This window comes from Lonchura striata, chromosome 6 (genome assembly GCF_046129695.1).
Source record: "Lonchura striata isolate bLonStr1 chromosome 6, bLonStr1.mat, whole genome shotgun sequence".
In the NCBI taxonomy this organism is placed as follows: domain Eukaryota; kingdom Metazoa; phylum Chordata; class Aves; order Passeriformes; family Estrildidae; genus Lonchura; species Lonchura striata.
The window spans coordinates 54,714,930-54,735,935 of record NC_134608.1 but is presented as its reverse complement, the minus strand read 5'-3'; the positions used below and the strand labels follow the sequence as shown (position 1 = coordinate 54,735,935).

General features: G+C 39.6%; 1 protein-coding gene across 3 annotated transcripts in view; it reads right to left on the bottom strand.

Moving 5' to 3' along the window:
* SHANK2 (SH3 and multiple ankyrin repeat domains 2) overlaps window positions 1-21,006 on the bottom strand; it is a 270,317-nt gene that overhangs the window by 124,008 nt on the left and 125,303 nt on the right. For all 3 annotated transcript variants that reach the window (XM_077784360.1, XM_077784361.1, XM_077784362.1), the window contains one exon: window positions 6,541-6,616. In XM_077784360.1, coding sequence (XP_077640486.1) covers window positions 6,541-6,616 — 76 coding nt within the window. The remainder of the gene's footprint in view (window positions 1-6,540; window positions 6,617-21,006) is intronic.

Genomic DNA, 21,006 nt, shown 5'->3' with positions numbered 1-21,006 from the left:
GCCTCATAGATCAAATTCTCCAAATGAAACAAATATTTGTGAAAATCTGCCTGGAAAGAAGGGGTTAGGGGGGAAGAGTGGTTTAGATCACTCCCACTGGAGGCAAGCCCATAGTGCGAGCTCACCAATTATTTGTTCCCTTTGGACCTGCCAAAATTTCCAACCGCATCATTCCCAACCAGAGGCACCATATGGAGCCTTTGCTCATCTGGTGATGAGGTGACAGCACGGCAGCCAAAGTTGCCCTGGGGCAGGGAATTAAATCATTGCAGGGGCTGGGATGCAGGAATGGAAAACACTAATTGTTAGAAACCTAATCATCCTCCCTTTCCAGAAAAATCCCACTTGAATCTCCTGTTTTCCTCTTCTCTAATTATGTGGCTCTTGTTTCTAACCAACCTGGTGTCACATCCTCACAAACTTCTTCTGCATCTCAAATCCTTTTTATTTTTTTATTTCCTCTATTCTAATATAAAAAAAAAAAAAACAAAAAACCCACTTTAATTGCCCCCATGCACAGGACACAGGCTGCTGCTTTCAGTGGTGACATTTAAATCCATGCTGTCCTCAGGCATCCAGCCGGAGGAGTTGCAGAGGAAATCCTGCTGAGCCTGGGAGTAGCAATTGCTGTGCAGGAAATGGCACAGCCCCCAAATCCCAGCCCTTGCAAGCAGCAGCTTCTCTACCCCAGGCACACAGTTAAGTGTGGACTAGCACTAGAGGTAGATCCTAAAAGTTTTCCAGAAGGAGCATTGTAATTCTAAATTTGGGAAAGGCTGTATATTTGTTTTTCTTAGCTCTTGAGCTCTCTTTGCTAACACTTATCACTAAAAATTTAGGCAAACATCTAGCCCAGAAAATACCTGACACAGTTTAGTCATTAGTTACCAAACCATTAGCTGCTAAAATCCAGAATCTTACTGAAGTGGGTTGAGCAAACTTCACTGTTAAGGCAGCAAACAGCTTAAAAATGCACTTAGAAGCTAATGGAAACTTCTATCACTCACAGTAGTGTTTTGCATCTTACCATAACTGTATTAGACCTTAATAGTGCAATTATAGTACAGATTTAGATGGAGAGGCACCACAATTCAGATGCACACACACACACATCCCTTTTTACCTCCTATTTCAACAATTCCTTTCAATATTTGCTGTAGCCACCAACACAAAAAGCTCCATCATGGCATCACACAACAGCAGGGGAGGCAAAGTGCAAAGCTGTTTATTAGCAACCAAAGGAATTTCCATCAGAAATTGAATAACTGTAAATGAAAAACTTCACATTTTACATCTCCACCTGCTCCACAGAGGCTACAATGCATTAATTATTGCTTAAATACATATACAATTCTTCAAATGGCATCAAATTATGCTCTTCAAGTTAATGAGGCACAAGGTATTAAAATTGAGCTACCCTTGCCTTTCTGTCTCACATTAAGAGCAAATCAGTGCTATCAGGCTATTATACTCACAGTTAATTAATTATTTCAGAACAGACAACAGGCAAGTCCAAAAAAATAACTTTAGACATCAGATGAGATTATATGCACACAAAACATTTTACATACTTCTTCCCCCCCACCCCCCACAATTTGGTGCTGACCATTCTCTGTGCTCAAAAGAACCATGATATGACATCTTCAGAGATTTTAAATCATTAAAATCTCAGAGAGCTTTCAGATGTAACCACATCACTGGCTCACAGGGTTATATTTAATTACAATGATGAGCATACTCAAATATTTTTGTTACCATCTTCTAGGCAAAAACTGAGCTATGCATATAGGCAAAAAAGTTGAAGTGCTGCTGGTTTTACTTATTTCCACCAGAGGAAACCAAGGACTATGTTTAAAATATATGCCTGCAGGTAAAAACAGCTGTAAAATCACTTTCCACTTATTATCAATGTGTCAATCCCAGATTGTGGATTTATTGTTAAGAGTGAACAGCACCATTTTAATCTCCTTACTCCCATTTCCTTCAAGAGATCACATGAACAGTACAGACTTTCCAGGAAACATTAGTACAGTGGAACTGGTGATATCCAACAGAAAACAAACAAAAGAGAAGCTCACAGAATCCTAGAATGGTTTGGGTTGAAGGGGACCTTAGAGATCATTCAGTTTCCATCGCATATCATCTAGTTCTTATCCTAATTCAGAAAATCCCTTTTATTTTCCATGTAAAAACACTACACTCACTGTTCTGCCCGGGCAGAACCAACATGAAAATATGGGAAGCAGGATATAACAACAGCTTTATACCTTCCCTCAGTTTTTGCAAGGATCCATTTGCCAGGATTTAGTGGATTGCTGACAGGCAAGCAGCACTCAGCAAGCACATAAGCCAAATTCCCCACCCCAGGGACATGGGGCCATTATAACCAAGGAGAAAATCCCTTTGTTTCCTGTCAGTTTTACATTCCTCACTGTAAATGTGAGGAATGTAAATACTTCCTCACTTGCAATGGCCAGAATTCCACTAAAACTTTCCATCTGTTTTAAATCTATATTTTATTATTTTAAAATCTATATTTAAAGAGATGATCAACTGCATTTCTCCAGAGGGAGGATTATTTATGTAAAATATCCATGTGAAACCAGATGAAAGTATTTCTGCATAGGACTGAGAGCTTCCACTAAAATAGGTGTGGAACACACCTAATGCTTAAACTGCCAAGACAGCACCATTACATCACAACTTTGGGACAAAGGTATCCAACAGGCACATTCTGTGGGCTAAAAATTTAAAAATATAACCAAGCTCTCCACAGCATGCTGAGTTGCAGGGGCAGACTGCTTCAGCTGTGCCAAGGAGCCTCTCTGAGGTGATCAGGATTAAATCTTATGCTGCTCTATCCAACAGCACAGATGACAACAGCAATAGAGAATGGTCTAGAAAGAACTTCTGAGAAGAATCTGTGGCTTTTTTTAGGTGTTTGTAAGTAAACTGGCTTTTGAAGAGTTGCTTCTGTCAGCTTCTATACTCATGGGACATGGATGTTGCCACCTGATTCTAAGTAGGGACAGTAGGGTGAATAAATTAAGACTTCAATTAAGTTTTCTTAGAGATTACACCATCCTGTTTTCCTCTTTGTCTTCCTCCAGAAAAACAGAACAAAAACCATAAGGCAAATCAATTGGGTCTGTAATTAATGTGGTGGCAACCAGCCTTTGGAAAAGGTTATTTGTCATCACATCCTTTCCTGTGAGCTTCTGGAGACATGGGACATCAAAGAAAGGCACCAGGAAAACTTCTGCCATGCAGGGATTGGAACCAGTTTAAGAGTCTGGAGAAAACCCCCATGTGAAAGTCAATAACTCTGAGAAGAAAGATACAGAATAGGCAGGAGACCTCCCATTCATGTGCAGATTTGATTACTGATGTTTGCATTCAGTTGTTATTGACTTCTGCTGCTGCCCTGTTCTGCTGGGGTTGGGAGATGACGCAATGAATGCGGTAGGAAAAGTTTCCACTGTTGTGTCCTAAAGTTCCCAAATTCACAGGAGCAATGGATCATTTTTTCCTTTTTCCACCACACCAAGTTTATCATTTTTACATAGCACCACACTATGTCTCATATAATTTACGTCTCCAGAGTATAAAACTAAGTTATCACTGTATTAACAGTCTCTTTCCATTTAAAAGGATGATAACATTTTACATTTGAAATTAAACAACTAATTAATTCCACATATTTTCCTAACTGAACAATCCACTGTCCCATCTTGAAAGAATTAATCAGCTCCCTCACTTCAGTTAAAAAGCAGACAAAAAATTGGTAATTCCTAAATGTTTACCTTAACTTTAATTTTAAAAAACAAAGTTTTTTTTTTAATTCGAACATCCATTCTATGCCTTAGCAATACTTTCTATTATTAAACTGGAATTCAACCTTGATCGATTAGCTCATTTATGCCTTACATATAATTTCATTTGAATTAACTGCTGACAAATCCAGGGAAAACAGAAAACTCCAGAGATGTGGCAGAGCAGTTTTGCATTATCTCCTTGCAGTTTCAGAGGTGTATCTGCTCTTTAGGATAAGGAGTGGGGATTTAAACTGAAAGAGGATAGACATTAAGAAGAAATTCTTCCCTGTTGAGGGCATGTCATCAGCATTTAAAGCAGATAATACAGACCAGATAGTTTCAAATACTATATTTATTTGTTTGATGTCTAGTGACTATTTGTACGGGCAAGCAAGTCTCAGTGCCTTTCTCCACATTAGTAAGCATCCTCCCCATTTCCCCAAAGTTAATCTATGGATAACTGATCTCTTATGCAAAGCTGAAATAGGATTTAATGAACCTCCATTACTCAAGCTGTACATTTTCCTCAAGATGAAAAATGCCATGTACAATGTATTTTCCTGCATGTGAATAAGCCCATTAATATAGATTTCTGAACAGAGTGTTTCTACTCAGCAATTTTTGCCCTTTGGGAGGGAGAAGGAAAGAGAGAAGGGAGCAGACACTTCCCCTCACTCCCCCACACCATCTCTGGAAAGGAACTAGATCAGCTTTGTGAGTACTTTGGAATCAGAGCTGTTCTTAGCACAGAGGCACAATTGCCTTCTGACAAATGTTTACAAAACCTCTGCTGCCAGCATTAAATCTGTTCTAGTGTATTCTTCCCCAACTCTGATACAAAATAATAACATAGAAAGTAATCAAAGCAATACAGATCTGGCAATATCAAAAATTGTTCTCACTTTCACACCTTGTTTGCCTCTTTGAATAATTCCCCTCCCTGAAGAAGCCCTTGTGAGGAATTAAATCTGGATGTACCATCAAGAGACATTAATCTCCAGAACAGGTTCTGAAATGCAAGTTCTCTTTGCTTTAGCAGCAATGCATGAGCACCAGTGAAATCACCATTCAGAGGTACAAAAAGTTGATTTGCAGCCTCAGTCAGGTACCTGAAACACAACTTGGTGTGTTATTGCTTTTTTTCGTTTTCCTGGTGTTACTTTGCAAAAACCCTAGATTTACCATTCTTTGCTGAAAAAATGTCTTAAGCAAGTTTACCTTTCCACTTTATTTCTTAGAATTTCACATTAATTCTGCCTTCTCCCACCTTTTCCTCTCAATTTCCACTATTACCCTTCCAAATGGATTCACTGGGTGTTGGATTCTCTCTGGAAACTCAAGGAGAGTTTTCTTCCAAACCTTGTCAGGAGAACTCTGTTGCTGTCCCTCTCTCTACTTAGACAATTCATAGATATCAACTGCAGACGCACTTCATAACTTATTTATATAAGACTCTACAAAATTCATTTTTTCCTGATTATCTCTCCTGCTCAGTCCTGAATCAGGTAAGATACATTTTTGGAGAGCTTTACTGTTGCACTGGACAAACCCAATACCTTTAGGAAAAACAAAATCAAAACAATAGAGAAATAAACCAACAACCCCCACCACTCCCCTCACCAAAAAAAAAAAGGTGGAAAGGAAGGTTTTGATGGAATTGACATTTTCTAATGAAAAAAATATTTTGTTAGAAAGTAGCAGGATGTTTCCAAGTGGAATCATTTGATATCTCTGAGGCAACATGCAGCAGACACAGCTTCTCTCTTTTTCAGAAACAACCCTATCCATTCACACTGAAACACAGAGACAAGGATATGGATTCTGTAGACTAATGGTCATTCAAAGACCTTGCAAAAGTCAGCTCTTCTCACTGCAAATGTCCCCAGTAACCACTGAGTCTGCTCTGCAGAGCTTGTCTCAGAGTCTGGGCTCACAGCTGCTCTTGACAACTTGACCATCATCAGACTCCCCCTGTCAATCACATCATTTCCAACTGGGAACTCACTCCCCAAATTCTTCAACTCACATAGAAGCTACGTCTGAACCTCAGAACAAAGTCTAAGATCACAGAACAAAACCAACACCTTTTTATTTTTTTAGTATTGTGCTACATGAAGCACTGCCATTGCTTTACATATTTCAGAGTTTTTGTCCTACAATAAACATAGTTTCTTTCCAAACAAACAAAAAAAAACAAACCCAAGCAGTAATTGGACACTCATGAGAAAAGCATAATAATTCCAGTATGCTACCAAAATTTCCTCAAGAAGACACCAAAAGCTAACTGAGGTTCTGTGTTTTGAAGGTTATCCTTCCTGCTTTCTACCAGCAGTCACTTGTATGTTCAAGGTATATCCATGGGGGAGAAGAACCTGCTTAAAAATAATAAATTCTTCACAAATAAATAATCTGACTTCTCATTTGCAGCAGCTTCAGTTCTACTCAGATTCCAAAGTTACTGTTCAGCACAACAAATCTCTTTCACCACTCCCAAAACAAAACAGTGAAACTCATGACTTAACTGCTCCTGAATTTTGTACACCCATCCCATATGAACAAAGAAAACTGCAGTAAAAACCAATTTAGAAGTAAATTGATAGCCTCAGAAGTTCTTTTTAGTGATCTGCTTCCCTCTTCCCCTCCAAAGCCTAAACCAAAAGTAACAATTAAATAAAACCTGGGAAGGTTTTGTAAACAGATTGCAACCAAAAGGAAAAATTCTTACCTTGAAGCATCAAAGCTGTCATAGGATCCAACAGTGTAGTGTCTAAACAGCTTCTTTGTTCTATCTGTTCGTGTTTCTGTACAGAGAAAAAAGAATTTTCACTACTTCTGTATTTCTTAATCCAATGCTGAAGTATTTGTTTATATTCCCTCACAGTAAATGAATGTAGTTTCAAGGCAACAATTTTGGAAAAAAATCTTGTCTTTGGAGATATTACTTTATGGCATCAGACACATCAAGTGAATAAGGAGAACTTCTTGCAGATCATTAATCACATCATTCACAAGTTTTAAAGCTCCTCTCATATTCTCAGTGGCAAAAACTTTTGTGTCCAATATTTGGGTCTTTTCTAGCTAAGAGGCAAAATAGAATAAGAGAAATCTGCAATAGATGTCAGAAAGGTTGGGAAAATAGCCAAAATATGCAAATCAATATTTTCTGCCTAACTATGGTTTGGTCCTCCAATGAAATCACCTTTGGTTTGGCTGAGAGACATCAAAAATCAGATGGCAAAGTTTCCGGGCTAGATTATGACCATCGAAGTCCCATCTGCACAGCGGAGGGACTCTCCATGGAAGAACAGTCTGACACAATCCCAACAGGTTTTATTGATTCTCCAAGCCAGCCAGAGCCCTCAAGGCACAGCACCTCTGTGGCACAGCTTTTAAGGATGGTACAAATGACTGAGAGATTGGTGCTGTCAAATGATCAAGGGCAAGCCTGCAGAGAGAAAAAGAGCATCAGAGCAGGATGGAAGGGCTTTGAGCACAGCCAAGGAGCAGGAGAAAGTCCTAGGAGGCAGACTTTGGAAGGAAGGGTGGGGAAAATGCCTATTTCCTTGCTTTAACCAGTGCAGCTGATGTGTAACTGGATCATGCCCCCAGCTGGAGGCATAAATACAAATACGTCCATAATACAGAGCAATTTCAGCTGGAAATGTACATGAAGGTTGCAGCTGGCTAAAAGAATGTTGTTTCTTCAGAGCTGTGCACCAATTGGCAAGGCCCAAGAAAAGCAATTCTAGGAAAAAACAGAAATATTTACATTTGTATATATTTTGTGGAGACCAGCCAGCCTCCACCCTACAGGATGGCCAGAGAGGGAGAAAATTCCTATTATAACATGAACCCTATTTGATAGTTTATTTTGCCCCTTTGCCATTCACCTACAAGCTGTGTTTTCTGCCTAAAAGGCCTTTCTTTCCTTTACCCAAAATTCCTGCTCCTACTGCACAAATTGCAGTCTGCTCCCCATCGAGCAACATTCATTTTTTCATGCCACTCTAAAAATCAGGTTCATACCAAGAGACAAACAGAAGAGATACAGAAATTCATAAACCTGGAGTCCACTTTGCATTTCCCCCTGGCCTGTTCTCAGAATTCCCTCAGAAATTATTACAAGAAATAAATTATGATGAAGAACATTTTGAAATCTTAAAGCAACTGCTTGAGCCTTAGGGAGCCAGATGTTCCCCCTGCAGAATCTGTTTTCTATAGCAAGATATTTCAGTGCTATAAGGAATACAAAGTGGGTGGGAAGGATGAGAAGGCACAGCAAGACAGAGAGCTTTGTTCAGCTCATTCGGATTGCAGAGCCAGCACTCTTCAGCTGCGCCTTGGATCTGGTCCCCAGCTTTGCCACCCCTGTGTTTCCCCCCACTCCTCTGTGTGCAGTCAGGGATGGTTTGGAAAAACAGAAGCTTTGCAAGGTGCTGAACTCGAGGCTAAGTGGCAGTTTCCCAGGCTGCTGTGTTAAGTTCCCTAATTACACTCTTTCTCTTGCCTCTGACAGATTCCAGGCTGCCCAATTACACAGCACAAATACAGACAGCCAGGAGCAGTGGGGGAGGACCAGGAATCTGCCATCAGAATGAACTGGGGACTCAGCAAGGAAAAGGATGCCATTCCCTGACATGACAAAAGAACATAAAGGACCCATAGGCAAATGCCTAAATGCTGTTCTGAATTCAAGCCAAAAATCACTGTTATAGGTATACTTGCACCAAGGAGTTAGCTCCAGGTTTCCCTGGATTTGTACTCATTCTTATGTCCTAGGTTTTCTTAAGACCAGAACTCTTTATCAAAATGCTTTGCATCAAGTTAAGACCACCTAACACTAACAACCCCATCATTATTTAAGAAGCTTTTACGCACAGAATATTTTGAGGATTTCTTCTTAAACTAGATTTCACACAGATTAGAAAGACCAAAAGAAAATATGGACGTGAAGGTCTAGAAACACATTATTTAGCAGTTTTATTTTAATAAAGACAATTACTTTGAAAACACTGCATTCTTACTGAGAGGAATATCTGTCACCACAGATGAAAAGTGACTGCATCAAGTTGGATGAGTTCAAAAAGTTTTTATAAGAGGTAGAACAAAACGCTAGGGTTTGCAAAAATGGTTCCGTTTCCTTTGCATTGAAAATAGAGAGAAACATTGGAAAATCACTTAAAACTTCTAGATCTATTGAGAAACCCATATTTTACCAGAGTAAATACCATAAGTACATAACATTTTTTTTTCCTGGTCCATTTTCCAATGGAGCCTGTGGAAATGCAGCAGAAATAAGCTGGTGCCCTCAGCAATAGTGGCAATCAAAATAATAAAGCCCCAGCTGTTTCTTTATTAGAATAATTTATTGTTGCAGACATCTCCGTAAGCAACAGGCTCAAACCCTGCCCTTCCCGAATGTAATTTATAGAGTTCAAAGAGGGGTGAGCACTGAGAAAGTGTAGGTGGAAAACATTTCCTCCTTTCTCTACCTCAGGAGCAGCGAGGGCTTTCCTCCAAATAAATGTACAATTTCCTGTGAATTCTCTGTCTGTAAGTGACCACAGGACTCCAACAGATCTTGCAGACATTATCAAAAGCTGCAAGATCACTGCCATGAAAAGCAAGAAATAAATTTTGGACTCTAAAGCACTCATATTAGGCCACTCGTACCCTGTTTCAGCCCATGTCACAACTGTGAGCCTGTTCCAGCCCAGCTGGACTCCCACCCTGACACTCCTGCTTGGACTAGGTTGATGACATATTTGATATTGCTTTGGAAGGTAAAGAACTAGGAGGGGTGTAGCGATGTATTTGCAAGGTTTAGGCCACTATGTGACCCAGCCAAAACATTTCTCATTATTCTCATCAACAGCCTCTGGAATTTGTCAAGGTTATTAAGACATAAATTGCACTAAATTAAGAAAGAAGAGGCTGAGAAACAGAATACCAAGACCACAAGAACTAGATCACAGGGATAGATAACAAGATAACAGAGGGCTGTGAAACACCTGGACAGTAACCAAAGATACTCTGAGAAGTGCATGCAGAACAGGTGAACAAGACAGAGACACCAATCAAGAGATGAATGATCACCATGTTCAGTAAAGTTAGAATGTATAAATAAGTACATAATATAAACAATAAACAACTTCTACTTAATCATATTAGTTGGTTATCCAAGAGTCCTAGTTTCCTACAGAGGGGGGAAAAAAATCCCAAAGCAACTGTTTCCAGTTCTTTTCTCCGCCCTGCTGCTCCTCGGCAGGCATTTTGGCGCCGTGTTTCCAAGGAAACCGCACGGGATGCTGTGCCAGCAGAGATGCTGTCAGAGCTGCCAGCACTCTAGGAAAGGTTCCCAGTCATCAGCATGTCCACAGGATGAACAGAGGAAACAGGGGTGCAACAGCAGAATTTGTGCTGTGATCCTGGGAGGCAAGGAGGCAAGGTATCCCAGATACCACTGGTGGGTAAAGGTGGGTTCTATCCCCACCCCAAAACATGCAGCTTTTCCTTCTTCCTTCCCTCTTCCCCAGTGACAGCCCTGGGAGATGTTTCACTCCCAACAGACATTTAGAGATGTTCTTTGTTAGAGCAGTTCACCTACAGCTCTCCGCAGGTGCAACACCCAAAACAATGGCAGAAGTTAAGGCCTTCCCTCTGCACCTTCCCCTTCCTGGGGGAAAACCCTTTCCCAACCACTTATGCTGGAGGTTAGACTATTCAAAGCTGAGGAAAGCAGTCTAATAATAAAGTCAGCAGAAATTCACTATTCAAGGACACCTGTGCTGGCTTGCAACAAGACGGGGCTCCTAGCTTATGAATATTTCCTTAAACTGACCCAAATTTGGCCATAAGAAAAAGTTCATGGGATTGAAAACATCACTAAGAGAGCATGCATTTTTCTATCCCAAGTATATCCAAAATATCTGCCATACCAAATAACGCTCCAGAAAATAATCACATTAAAAGATAAAAATATTTTTCACACCACAAATTATGAGGTCTCAGTAATTTAGTTTACTTATTCCCCTTTCCCCTGGGAAAATGAAGATTCATCAAAACTGGATTGTCTATTAAATATGGTACATTAAAATGGTGATAAGCGAGAAGATTTTTCAAGCCTATGATACAATTGTTTAAGATGACATTTCTTATTGCTTTCTTTGACCATTTTATTTGAGCCATAGGAGAGGTGAAGTTCAGGGATCCTCCTCCAAACCATGTGGAGAAGGATTATGGATTCTAAAAAATGTACCAAAGTGGGATGAAGAAATAGAAATGGAAATTCTCTATTAACTGTTTGATCATTGATTCTGATAAAGGGTTATAAAAACTCATGAAAGTGAAATCTGCAGGTATGTACCACTCAAGAATTCAGAAGAAACTACAATTATCTTTCTCATTTCTTTGCAAATATGAGGTAAAAACATCGATGCTTCATTTGAAGGGATAGTCTGTGAGGATCAGGAGACAAGAAGCACATGATGAAGGTATTTTAAATGGTAAATTAATGAAAGCCTTTAATTCACATTAATTTAATGTGGATGATTTTTTTAAGTCCCAGTGTTCAGTTGATGCAATGCTCTCAATTATTCTTTCGGTCAAAGCTGAAAAATAGCAAATATGTGGTTTTCAAAGTTATTCAGATTTGAGAATAAGCATAAAAATGTCCCAAGGACAACTTGAGTGGAATAGCAAATCCTTGGATGTCCTTCTGCCTTGCCTTTTTTTTTTCCCGACTAAATATTATTTTCAGAAAAAGAAAGGAAGACTGAGTGTCGATTCCCTCTTTCATCTTTAGAGGAAGATTAGCTGGAATATAGTGAATTCGTTTACCCACAGAGGATGCTGAAATGGCTGATCAATGGAATGAATCAGCAAGTTTGTTTGCAAGGGAAACCTTAATAACTGAAATATGCAACTTGGACCTCCTGGAGAGGCAGTTATGGAAGAACAGCGTTTCCCATGTCATCCGTTTTCCCTTTCATTTAACAAAAAGCTTACTTATACCTGAAAAATAAAGCCCCATGAAGTAGCTGTGGAAGCATTTGCTTCTTACTGTCCTAACAACTTTACCAGCTCTTTGTACAGTTCTGGGATTCTGCAGTTCTTCCCTCATTTGCAGGAGGTTTTCAAAATGTGGTAATGGTTGCATGATCTCTCCCCAAGTTCTCCTGTTGGGTTTCTGAGGGTTTCCATTCCCTCTGCCCCTCATTTCCAACCTAGCCATGGCAGCTCTGTGTCTATGGTCTCACCTAATGCAGAGTAGGTCACTCTGTGTGATACAGGCACAGACACAACCCTGGGTGATCTCAAAGAAAATTAATTGGCAAAGGACAGATTTTTTTTACTCCCTCTTTGCTTTTCAGAGTCAAATGCATCTTAAAGCAAAAGGGTGAAGAGCTCATAAAAAGCTGGATGCTGACCTCAGAGCTTCTAGCAGCTGAACATTACTTTGGTCCATGTGCCCCTAGTTTGATCTTCACTGAAATACCCAGCTTTTACCAAGTCAGGCCAAAACAAAACAGCTTTGGTGCACTTTGCCTAACCTGTAATTGTGGCTTGACAATATGTACCTGCCTCATAAAAACCAGTTCTCCATGCCAATGCCAAAGTGCTCCTGTACACATGAGTAAAGACATCTTATTTTTCAAATCCAGGGAGAACAAAGGAGTCTTGATGAGCTGCCTGCTAGCACTATCATCTGTTGCAAATGTTATTTATTCTGAAGGTCAGGATGGTTTGTTCACTTACGAAGCTCAGGTAGTGTAATGTTGCAGTTCTTTAGAAATGACTCAAGGGACAAATGTTTTTAATCATAACACTGTATTTCACATTTTTCATCCTCCCAGCAAATAGTTCAAATATTGCCTGCAAATATCAGTGTTCTTACTGATGGCAGCAGCATAACCCAGAATGATGGCCTGTAGCAAAGGGCAGGTGCCAGGTGAAACGTGGCTTAATGACTTTGCCTTGACAGAGAGACTTTGCATTAAATTTAGGGAAATTCTATTAGAGGTTTGTGAAGGAACTCCGCATTTGCCTGTGTGGCAGGAGCTGTGGTCTGCTCAGCATGACAGGGATTGTTCCTACCTGAGACATGTTTACAGCCCCACAAAGAAAGCCAGCTGCTTGGGAGAAGGTCATTGAGCACTCTGAGTTGGAAAGAACAGATGGGGAATTATTTTGGGCTGAGTAAGGAGAAACAGGCCCTGGAAAGCCATTCTTCTATTCAATTTCAAAAATCATTAATTTTCGTGTACAGCAAGTTTCAGCAAGAGTTATTATGGACTTTTATCATCAATGGTGATACAAATGTTTCCCCTCAATTTCCTCCCTTACAAGAAGCTCCATTCAAGTCTAAATCTTCGCCAGCTGTACTCAGGATCAATGATCTGTCAAATTCTCTGCCTTCAATAATAGATGAAATTTTGAATACATAAGAAGCTGCTGAACATGGGAGATATGTGGGAAGTTCTTAGAACCTCATGATCTTTTTCACCACAGCACTGCCTTTTGTTTTTCCTCTGCCTTGATTGTGCACGTGGACTTCTCAGCCTGATTTCCACTGTGGATAACACAGTGAAAATGACCAAACACCAACAAACAGAGGACTTTCACTGTAAGGGCCTCAGAATAACTTCTAATTTAATGTTATCACTCCACTCACAGCAAAAAAATAGATCAGAGCAGGATGGTGATGAGCAATTTGGTACCCAGGTTTACACAGGACCAGGGAGAAGAAGACGAGGGTGGAACAAGAAGCTGTGGATGTGGGAGTTCCCTGCTCATCAGGAAGAAATCCTGCCTTGCCATGCTGCTGCATGTGATTAAAATATAACACTGAACTACAAATTCAAAAATACAGAAGAAAAATTACTTAGAAACATCACATCACTTTTAACAGGAATACCAGACTTTAGCAACTGAACTTGTGGTGCTGTAACAGAATGTATAGACATGGCTAGGTATAGAGATAATAAAATAAATAACATATATAAAATATCAAAATAATTTCCAGACATGGTTAAATGTACTTTGCATTGATTACTGCTAAGTAACATAGGATTCAGAGCCAGGCCACAGCATAAATAAGTTTCAAATAGAAGACACTATCACCATTGGTTTGAGAGCTTACTCCTAGAGAACCTACACCGGTATTCCAAATAATTAGGATGACTGCAGCAGGAAAGGAGCCAAATCCAAAAATATTTCTACTTTTTAAAAAGTATGGTAGATACTTATCCTTACAACATTGTGTAGACACATAACGGGAATTACTTTAAATGAATGCATTTGAAAATCCCAGTTGCAACATTAAAAACTCCTGGAATTTAGAAAAAATTGCTGAGAATAGAGTTTTCTAATAAAGCGCTAAAAATCAGATATATGTTAGGCAGTGCATCTAAAGATTGTATCAGATATTGAGGAAAGCAACAGTACTGTGCAAAGTTTTTAAAAGTAATTATATTTTCCAGGCATTTGAGTGATGGAGGTAGTATAAAACCTCTCCATTCCTACCACTAGCACTTCAAAACTAAGTGATCCTTCATTAAAACCTCTGCACAACACCTCCAAAATTAACTTTATTCTTGGACTTTGACTTTCCAGCCAGTTTCTCACCAGCTTACCTGGCCTTTGGGTGCTTCTGCATCTCACAGAGAAAAACACCCATACATTTCATTTCAAAATGTACTTCTTCAACCACATTCAAGAAGTTGAAACTTATCAAGGAACGTAGGATTTGACAAGCGCTCCAAATTGCCACACAAAATGCTGCTGCCAGCTCCTCTTCCTATGCAGAGAGCAGCTACAACAAAAACCCCAAACCAAGCTGACCACAAGCCAGAAGCTTTATTTTACACCAGGCTCAAAGCCCACGTCCCTTCAGTTCCACGCTGTACCAAGAGGGTTTTTTTCCTGCTGCAAGTTTCCATGGAAATGCATCAGTCACAAATCTAAATAAGTGCGGCTGAAGGACGCCTGAAAACCTGGAGCAATTACGCATGCCATTAGAGGAACAGAATATGATTCAGCCCAGCTATTAGAAATGTGCCACAGCTATCATTTCTATATTTTGTTGCAGTGTTCTAAAAACAATACAGCTTTATATTTTTTTAAACCCACTCCTTTGCTGCTTATAAGAGGGAGAAAAAACCCCAGAAAATGCAGTAAAAATACTTCTCACGTAACAAGCACACAATGAAGTCAGACAGTAAATGTTGCAAAACACAAATGGAGTTGATGCCACACATTTGTTTTGCCACGAAAATCCACAGGGCCTGAAAATGTCTCTCTGGTCAAAGAGACTTCACTTGAGTCATTTTGATGAATAATAAGACAGTGAAAGCTTTGATCTGCATTAAAGGGCTAATGAGCCTTAAAACAATTGACATGAATATAATTTCTGATCAATACAATAGTAGATATTCATGTGCAACCACAGCACACAGATCAGGCACAGCTGAGTCTCCACTAATCACAGAGCTATAGGATCATGGAATCATTAAGGTTGGAAAGGCCCTCTGAGATCACTGAGTAAAAATGTTCTCTCAGCATTGCCAAGGCCACCACTAACCCATGTCCCCAAGTGCCACATCAACATGGTTGTTAAATATCTCGGTTCCAGTACCAATATTTCAATGCCTGGCAACTCTTTCCATGAAGAAATTCTTGCTAACATCCAGACTGAATCTCTCCTGGCACTGCTTGAGGCTGTTTCTTTTTGTCCTGTCCCCTGGGAGCAGAGCCTGATCCCTCCTGTGGGGGCCAGAAGGTCTCCCTGAAGCTTGGACCAACTCCCCAACCCCCTCCTCCCTCCCCCAGGCACTTCTGATACTCCAGACCTTTTCCAAGCTCCATTCCCACTGCTTTGGACTCAACCTATTCCTACTCCACATCCCACAGGAAAATTTCAAAAGCTCTGGAACAGGGGCTGTGCTTGTGATTCTGAAAAAATGTTTTGAGAGTTATTTCAGACTATCTGAACTTGGTGTTACCACCCTGTTAGTTTTCTAATTCCCCTTACTCTTGAAGAATAAGCTGATAAAACACTGAACAAAACTACAGGTTTTAAATTCTAATGACAATTTTGTCAAGTTCTGCTTGACCGTGTCACATTTTGCAGAAAAATGTCTCCCAGGTGGTTGGCATTCTATATAAAAAGGGAGGTGTCTGAATAAACAGCACTGCTCCAAAGCCTGGAGCACAGGCTGGAGATGGGCTGTCTGTGCTACCTGTGTGTACACCAGCAACATGCAGCCCCCATGCCAAATCGACTTGAAATTAAATTTCTGCATTTCTGCCAATAAACATTGCAATTAGACCTCAAACAGGAGAGACTGAAGAGGAGGACACACACTTGTGCAGGAAAAGGCCTCTCAAATTATTAATGTGGTATTTCTACACCATCTATACTGGGAATATCTACTACAGGAAGCATCCAGGAGACTGAGAACTGGAGTTTTTACCTGCTTGGAATTCTCCTTGCTGACACCAAGCCACCACTGGGAATAAAGTCTAATTAATCAGATTCAAATTCATAGGCTATAAAAACCAGAAAAAGGGAAAAAAAACGGGAGGGGGCATAAGTATACATTAAGAACACTAAAAGATCACACTAGAAAATCAATATGAAATATATTATCCTGTTATCTTTTGGTTTGTTAGTTCTTACAATTTCACCTAATGTCTTCATCTGCTGAAGTCTTCACAAAAAGGAGCAGAAAGTAGGTCTTCCTTTTCAAATCTGACAATCTTTTATCTACACCTCAAGCCAGGCCCTTTCAAGTTTCATTTTTCACCATTTAGTTGACTCTAGATTAAGGATTTATTTTAAATGTGACAGTAAAATTATTTTCAAAGTTAGATTTCTGCGTTCTTCTGTGACAGAAACTGAAGAAGTTTTATTTATAACACACTTTGAAATGCTCATGAATGGATCACTAGAAAATTAGATGGATTTTAATTGTGCACTGGTTAAATTGAAGAGTGGTTTGTCTAGCATTCCCCAAAGTCCAGTGAAGGTTTAAAAACCTGTATGATTTTACACAAATTTGGAATAATACCTGAACATGCAATTGTAGGATAAATACTTGTAATACAAGTATTACAAAAAGTAAACGTAACTCAAATCATGCAATTAGGATGAAATTGCCTAAATAGAATTGAAAATCAACCCTGAAATGGATCACATAAAAGACCAGCTTATTGCTGAGGGTCAATATTCATGAAGTTTCTCCTCAGAAAAGCTTTACAATTTAGAGAATGAGGTACCTGGGGCACAGGGAGCACAAACAGCATCCCAGAGACCACAGCAAACACCAAAGGCAGGCAATAAACCTGGATTAAAGTCATGCAGCTGAAATAGCACCTGAGCGTTAAGCTTGTAAATTTAATGATAAAAAAGTACATTTGTTTGATTGTTGCAGAAATGTCAAAACCCATTTCCAAGGTTCCCAAAGGCTACAAAAACACAAATGGTAAAAAAAACTTGTAATTTCTAGATGTTTTCTGCAAGCCTAAATTACTAATTCTTGGAAGCAAGCAGTGATATGGAAATTAATTCCCCTAAGAGTGACATATTCCTAAAACTCCATTACATGCCCCACTTAATGCCTATAAACTAATAAGAAAAAAGAAATTGTGCTGCATCTTCGTACTTATGAGATTTTTAGTTATGATATTTGTAAAACGTTATAACTGAAGAAATCAAATAGTCTGGGTGGTTCTTAAAGAGAAATTATGTAAAAAGCTTGAACCATCTCAACTAACATACAAAACCTCCTAAAACCACTCTCAAACCTGCAATGTGAAAATACAGCCTTGACCTGTTAACAGCTTTCATATTGTGGACTTTGTGACCTCTCATATTTGAATGGGAAAAGGCAAATGAAAATAAGCAAAAGAGATTTTGAATTTGTGAATTTCTGTTTTTCAGTGATGTCTCAAAGATGGGATGCACTTAGTTGAGATCTCTACTTAGTAGGTTTATTCCTTTCTAGAAGTGTAATTGAGTGCATTAAGCCCACCTGGATTAGCCATCTCCCTGTGCTTGATAATCACACTCCCACCTTCTCCCTCTCCTTTATCTCTTCTCACATATAAATTGTATCTCAGCATATCCAAACTTAATCCACAAGGAGGCCATGCAAATCTAATCCTCCAAATATATCACTTAAAAAAATCCCATTTCATTATTTACCCTAATCCTGCACACAGACAGCACAAGACATAATCACCTCCCAGTGATAATGATTTGCACAGCTTGAAGAGTTCTTTGGACACTCAGAAAGATCCAACTGGTTAAACAATCACTCTTGCATGCATCACTGTCTAATTACTCTTCACAGGACTGCTAGGGCACCTCAATTTATTGTCTTACACCAGCAGCATTTCAGGAGAAAATAGACAAATAACTGCTTTTCGATAATCTTCTTCCTCAGCACATAACCTGAAGTTGATGACTTGTCACCTCAAGAACATTATGATGTCAAAATTTTAAGATAATATTGTTTAAAAGAGGCCTCATCTAGAAATGGTTAACAGGAATGAGGCAGATAAAGGTAGATTTGCTATTCACAGTGTGGGATTTAGAGTTAACTGCAGTTCTGCCAGCTTTAGATGCATTTTGATTTGTTTTGTTGGCCTGTAATCACAAAAGTCAGTTGTAATGTTGTGTGTTGACAGCAGCAGCCCAGCTTCACTGAGGTGTTTTCAGGACAGGGAATCGGGGTGCTCCTCCCAGAACCAAAGTAGGAATAACACTTTTTTTAAAGATTTTTACCCACAAAATGTCATAAACTGAAATACTGCTGGCACACATCAAATTCTAAACCTGCCTCTAGATACAAAACACTCAAAATAGGTAGAAACTAAAACAATCTGCCTTCCACCCAGCGGTATTATAGGTAAAGCCATCAATCCATTTTAACAGTGTTTACTTTACTAAAAACACTTCAAAGACCTGAGGGTTTACCCCCCTCCCAGATGTTGTGCTAAATGCCATCTGCTTTATTCCTGAAGGAATAAAAGCCATCATACATTTTGCTTCGAGATAAAACGAAGCAGAATGGTCATTAGCCAAAAAACAGAGAAATGAGGAGCTTCCTGAATACATAATTAGGGATCTAATGAAATGGACTTCTCCACCCAAAAAGTCAGGAGATTAGAAATCAGAGGAAGAAATAAGAAGGCCTTGTCAGCTTTGTGGAAATTACAAAATATAGAGAGAAGAAAAACACCATCTCAGTTTTATAAACTGAATGTAATTTAAATGAATATTTTTGATTGATGAAAAATCCCAGAGGACACTTCCCAGGCCAAAGTTCTCCTGTTTTATTTTGGTTCTATTTTAGAAACTATACTTATGGATCTATTTTCTTTCCCTCCATTATCAGAGATAATAAATACATTTCCAAACAAAACTTCAAGTGAAATTTTGCTTCACTGCACAAATCAACACTTCAAGTTGCCCTCCTCTGGTAAGAGGCACTTACTAAAGACATTTTAGAAAACTACCAAGCAGACCTAACTTTTGGCATTTTCAACATCCTGAAGCAGCAAGAACCACTTGGAATAAGCAACAGCAATTAGAGATGATGAGCTCTCCTGTCATATCCACACATCAATCTGGAAACAGAATTTAGCTCTGCATTCTGCAGCTGCAGCCACGGACACAACCTCAGAATGTGATTCCTCCCCTGATCACAAGTGAGGTTACAGACACTGGGAAGCCCCAAATGTGCCTTTGATCACCAGAGAACTCAAAGAACTTCCCAAGATAATAGAAGGTGGTTTTGTGTTATTTTTGCCCAGTCAAGCACAGCAGTGAGAAGGTGATATCCCATTCCAATCTGCTTCATAGTTTCACCCAGTCAAACTGTGCGTCACTTTTTTAAAGGATTTCTGCAGCAGCTCTTCCTTTGCAGAGTTATCTGCCCACTGCACAACATCCTGCATGGCCATTAAGTAGCTATTAGAGTTGTGTACTTTACTTTGGCATTTATGTTGCACATAAAAAGATTAAAGGACCATCAACCACTCTATTTTCATTCAATTATTTCTACTCCACTGACTGTATTTCCAGTACATTATACAAAGTGATGGAATCCTACTATGTTGAAAAACATATTTATTCCTTGTGGATAAGACTATAAAAAATAACATACAACTGTTTATTTTAAGCCACTACAATACAGATTTGCTCTGAGTGCTTCCCAGGACCCAACAGTTTTCTCTGATTATCTCTGCCATGATTTGTCACACATATACAATCTGGGTACAACCTAGAAGATAACTTCTGGGTAAAACCCACAGAGGTCATCCACTCACACCTTCACACACAGAAGCTGTTGGAAAAAACTGCAGCAGCAAAGTCCATGAGAATTCTCACTTTTACATTGTCCCTCTGGTATAAGACATTTATTCATTTCTCTCAGACGTCCTTTGGCCTCCTTGGAAATATTTGTATTTTTGCCACATTTTCTCCCCACACTCTACATCTGGCCAAACACATGGGAGAAGGACAAGCCACAGCCACTGTCAAAAACTCTTGAATGTTATCAAAACTGCCCTTCAACCTGCCCAGACTTAAGCCCCCTGTATGTCCACCAACACTGTTAGAGCACCTTCAGCAGCTTATCAGAGCTTTTTGCTTCTGACACCTTCTTGTGTTTCAGGAAAACAAGCAACTCCCTTGGCTTCATTTGAAAATATCTCTGAGTGCACTGCTTTCACATGAGGGGGAGTGATCATAGGCTCCATGAAAGGGGCTGGGAGTAAAGCAAACAGAGGGATGAAGGCAACAGGAGTTATATTTAACAGGTTTAGAGCTCACATTCTTCTACACCACTAAAGCTCTGCCTTATTTTATTTTAAATGAATGTATTTTTGTGCTATTACTTTTCAAATAGTTTGCATATCACAGTTGAGACAGCCATGACACACAGAGGATCACCACACAATTTCAGAGAGCATCAACCCATACAGAGTAACACCTCACCTCATCAGAAGGCTTCAGATGTCTGCCCACACGAAGTAACATCCCACCACTTCAGAAGGCTGCAAGCATCCACCCCTCTCATTCTTCAGCCCAGCCTTTTGTACCCCTCATGCTGATGCACTGCACCTGTGTGCCCTCTGGTCCTCTGGGGGTTGGTCAGTGCCCCTGGGCACTCATCACCTCCAG